The 4,882-nt window shown below is 39.4% G+C and overlaps 1 protein-coding gene across 2 annotated transcripts in view; it reads right to left on the minus strand.

Annotated features, from left to right (window-relative positions):
* GLG1 (golgi glycoprotein 1) overlaps positions 1-4,882 on the minus strand; it is a 195,431-nt gene that overhangs the window by 90,065 nt on the left and 100,484 nt on the right. Inside the window, exon 2 of one of the 2 annotated variants that reach the window (XM_011976790.1) lies at positions 2,286-2,318. The exons of the other annotated variant lie outside the window; for it this stretch is intronic. Within the exon in view, the coding sequence (XP_011832180.1) occupies positions 2,286-2,318 (33 nt within the window). The remainder of the gene's footprint in view (positions 1-2,285; positions 2,319-4,882) is intronic. 2 annotated transcript variants of the gene reach the window in all.

Genomic DNA, 4,882 nt, shown 5'->3' on the forward strand with positions numbered 1-4,882 from the left:
TTTTTTGAGATGGAGTCTCACTCTGTCACTCAGGCTGGAGTGCAGTGGCGTGATCTCACTGCAACTTCTATCTCCCCAGTTCAAGCGATTCACCTGTTTCATTCTACCGAGTAGCCAGGATTACAGGGGTGCGCCACCACGCCTGGCTAATTTTTTAATTTTTAGTAGAGGGGTTTCACTGTGTTGGCCAGGCTTGTCTCCAACTCCCGACCTCAGCTGATCCACCCACCTGAGCCTTCCAAAGTTCTGGGATTACAGGCATGCACCAGCGTGTCTGGCTGGCTCTTTGAGAGTTCTACGGCACACATCAACTTTTTTCTGAGTTTCTCTTTTGTCAGATTCAGTCTGTTGATGGATTTTGAGGTTTTCCCCTAATCTTTTGCTTTATAAATAATGCCACAACAAATATCCTTTTATAGACACATCCTTATCCATTATTTTAAGTATAACTATCCATAAATCCATAGAAGTAGAAATGCTGGGTCAAAACATATGCATTTTAGGTTGACTGCTTTACAGCTTGTTTTTATTCCCATATATAGGCTTGAACAGGGTTCAGCAAACTTCTACAGTGGGCCAGAAAGTAATGATTTTGAGGGACCTACAGTCACTGTTGCAGTTACTCAACTTTGCCATCCTAGTGTGAAAAGCTGCCACTGACAAAACACAAATAAATGGTGTAGCTGTTTCAATAAAACTTTATGTATAAAAACAGGTAGTAGATTGCATTTGGACTATGTGTTGTAGTTTGTTGATCTATGGGCTAGAGAATGCTTAAATACACACATCCTTATCAATACTGTGTATTTATCCTTTTTTTTTTTTCTTGTTAAGACATGGGGGTCTCACTTTGTCACCCAGGCTGCAGTGTAGTGTTGTAATCATAGGTCACTGCGACCTCCAACTCCTGGCTCAAGGGGTCCTCCAGCCTCAGCCTCCTGAGTAGTTGGGACTATAGGTGCGTACTCATTTACCAAATTTTTGATATTTGCCAATCAAATGGATGACAACAGTGTACTCATTTTTTGTTGAATTTTTATGTTTTTGATTCTGAGGGAGAATAAGCTTTTTATTGTTTATTGGACATCTTTTTCTTTTCCTGTGAACAGTCTATTCATGTCTGTTATGTTTATTAATAGCACTTTCTATTAACAAATAGTCCTTTTCATCTGCATTGCAAAAACATTTTTTGGGGAGAAAGCTTTAATGTAATCAGATATAGATGCAGATATATATTTTTAAAACATCTTTTGGGGTTGTATCATATTTAGAAAAGCCTTCTGTCTATTCTTCTAGGACTCCTCTAGTTTTATTTTGTAGTTGACTTACCTAGGTTTTCATAAGAATAAGCAGTTAACCTAAATAGCCAATCTGTCTCTGCTTACACAGTCTCTGGTCCAACCTACCTTCTATAATGTGAGAGAGTGACTTTTGCCACATACAGACGTCCGCTTCTTCTAAGACCCAAACCAAGTATCACCTCCTTTATTTATTTATTTAAGACAAAGTCTTGCTCTGTTGCCCAGGCTGGAGTGCAGTGGCACGATATTGGCTCACTAAAACCTCCACCTCTTGGGTTCAAGCGATTCTCCTGCCTCAGCCTCCAGAGTGGCTGGGATTACAGGCACGCACCACCACGCCCAGCTAATTTTTTTTTTTTTTTTTAGTGGAGATGGGATTTCTCCATGTTAGCTGGGCTGGTCTCAAACTCCTGACCTCAAGTGATCCATCTGCCTCAGCCTCCCAAAGAGGTGGGATTACAGGTGTGAACCACCACGCCCAGCCTCATCTCCATTATTAAGCCTTTCCTGACATCAACTCACCTGGAAAAAATTCATTTTTGTGTCTCCAATGTCTTCTGTATAGACTTCTACCAAAGCACCCAATACTTTTTGCACAGACTTGATTTCACATCAGTCTCCTTTTAATGTGCTACTATAGTGTTTGGCAAATAGAAGATGACTGTGTGATAAGTAAATGAGAGAACTTTAAAATAGGAAATTCTAAAGTTGTAAACTTGATAAGCAGAGAATTATTTTCACATGGTAGCTGTAACTGAAGAAAAATTTAACCTTAAGTACATAAATATTATTTGGGAGAACCCGCAGGCTTCTACAATGAAGGCTTATTTGTTGATTTTACCAGGGTCCTTAAAGTGTGTCATCCTTTTAAGATTAAGACTGTAAGAAAACATAGCACTTTCCAGAACAACAGGAAGAGCATCCCGAAATATGTCATCGTATCTATAAAGCACATATGGTGCATCACAGAAAATCCATACTTACATGATTGCAGTCTGAAGAAATTTCATTTTCAGGCTAGAAGGAAAAAAAAAAAGAGATGATGTAAAACATTATATATATATAGAACCTTTCAAGTTTTCAAACACTACCAAAATAAACTCAAAACAAGAAATCTGAATATTCAACCAAATATGCTTCTTCAACATAAGCAGTAAAATGGAGCTTGCATATCTTTTAGGCTGTTGGGAAGAAACGTACCAGAAAGGTATATGAGACTTAATCCCTTCCCAATCAATGGTACAGTGTGAAGATGGGGAGAGTGAAGAAGAATGTGCTAAAGCAATAAATAAAGCAACAATGACATAAGGATCCCTACAGGGCACGTTGTAATTCAGGTTTATTATAGAGTGCAGAGAAAGTCCCTCAATTTTTTGTTTTTTGAGACAGGGTCTCACTCTGTCACGCAGGCTGCCTTGCAGTGGCGCAATTATGGCTCACTGCAGCCTCAACCTCCTGGGCTCAGGTGATCCTCTGGCCTTAGCCTCCTGAGTAGCTGGGACTACAGGCGCAAAAGCCCAGCTGACATTTTTGGTATTATTTATAGAAACCAGGTTGCCTAGGTTGGTGTCAAACTCTCGGCTCAAGTGATCCACCCACCTCAGCTTCCCAAACAGCTGGGATTAAGGCATGAGTAACCATTCCTAGCCCCCATCAATGATTTTTAAATTGGCCTAATGTCACCATTGGGAGAAGCTACGTGATGGGTACATAAGACCTCTAGGTACTGTTTCTGAAACTTCCTGTGAGTCTATAATTAATAACAAAAAGTTTTTTTTTAAACATTTGGAAATATATTCCTATGAATACATTTGCTTTGTAAAGCCAGATACACAAATCAGAGATAAAATGAACTTTCAGGCGGGGTGTGGTGGCTCACGCCTATAATCCCAGCACTTTGGGAGGCCAAGGCAGGTGGATCACAAGGTCAGAAGATCAAGATCATCCTGGCTAACACAGTGAAACCCCACCTCTACTAAAAATACAAAAGAATTAGCCGGGCGTGGTAGGGCACCTGTAATCCCAGCTGCTCTGGGAGGCTGGGGCAGGAGAATGGCGTGAACCCAGGAGGCAGAGCTTGCAGTGAGCCAAGATCGCACCACTGCACTCCAGCCTGGGCCACAGAGCAACTCCGTCTCCAAAAAAAAAAAAAAAGAGAAAGAAATTTCAATTCCATGACAGAAAAAAGGGTGGACTAGGTTTCACATAATATTACATAGTTTTGCAATACATATCTCCTTTAGTTTCCTTGTTCGTGCCTTCAAAGGAGACACAACTGCAATAAAACGCACCATAATAAGGCACCACTTCCTGGTGGGGCGCAGTGGCTCACACCTGTAACCCAGCACTTTGGGAGGCCAAGGCAGGCAGATTACTTGAGGTCAGGAGTTCAAGACTAGCCTGGCCAACGTGGTGAAACCCCATCTCTAGTAAAAATACAAAAATTAGCCAGGCGTGGTGGCACATGCCTGTAGTCCCACCTACTCGGGAGGCTGAAGTGGAAGAATTGCTTGAACCCAGGAAACACAGATTGCAGTGATCTGAGATTGCATCATTGCACTCCAGCCTGGGCAACAGAACAAGATTCCGTCTCAAGAAAAAAAAAAAAAGCACAATTGATTTTGAGTTTCCATAGTATTCTAACCTGTTTAAATAATCTCTTTATATAAAGTGAATTCTGTGTGTCTATAACTTAAATATTATCAATTTAGGTAGCAAAACATGCTACTTTAAAAATAAACAGATGTTTTCTGGTCAAGGATAAAGATAAGGCAATAAAGAAAATACAACAAATCAAGTGGCCACACCCAGCATTATTTCAAGAAAAAAATGGTTTCCCTATGGAACTATTAATTCCACTGCAGAATTCAGTAAGTATTAGCAACATACAAACCCATCTTTATACTTACAACATATATTAACATTGACTTTAATTAGGTTGCTAGGTAATCATAAGGTTGTATTATATAACACAGTAATTTTCAGCTTTCTCCCTACTTATCTAACAGCAGATACTTCAATGCCTTTTTAAGGTGCCTTTCTGAGTCTCAGAAATCAGCCTCCACGCTGAGTTAACCTAGCTTAACTCTGTTCCCACCACCTCAATTTGAAGTTTAACTTATATCTCTAAATAGTTTATTAACAGAATGCTTTTACTTAGGCAGTTTTCTATACTATCCTTTTAAAATCTATCATTTAAGTTGTCCCAATCAATTAGCAATTCTAGTTCTTTCTCAAACAAGGCATGGAAAGCAATTAATATCACAGTCTTCTCTACTTACACTCATTTCTACTAAACAACAATTTTGGATTAAAGGGGCATTCCTGCAAGAAATTTAGAGCAGTAGAGAATTTTCAAAAAAAATGTAGTCAAATAAAATGTAAGCTCCCCATAGAAAGAAAATTATTGTCATGTTTACAGTCCACAGGACTGTATCAGCAAATTAATTACTGTTTTAATGATTTGCTTCCCTACAGCGGGAGATTAGATTATTTCTCCCAATTTTTCACTTGCATAGGATTTTACATCCAGATCCTCTGTTTTGTAAGTCTGTACCGCCTCCTGCTATAAACTGAGTATA

The sequence above is a fragment of the Mandrillus leucophaeus genome, unplaced genomic scaffold, assembly GCF_000951045.1.
Source record: "Mandrillus leucophaeus isolate KB7577 unplaced genomic scaffold, Mleu.le_1.0 Scaffold17, whole genome shotgun sequence".
NCBI lineage: Eukaryota > Metazoa > Chordata > Mammalia > Primates > Cercopithecidae > Mandrillus > Mandrillus leucophaeus.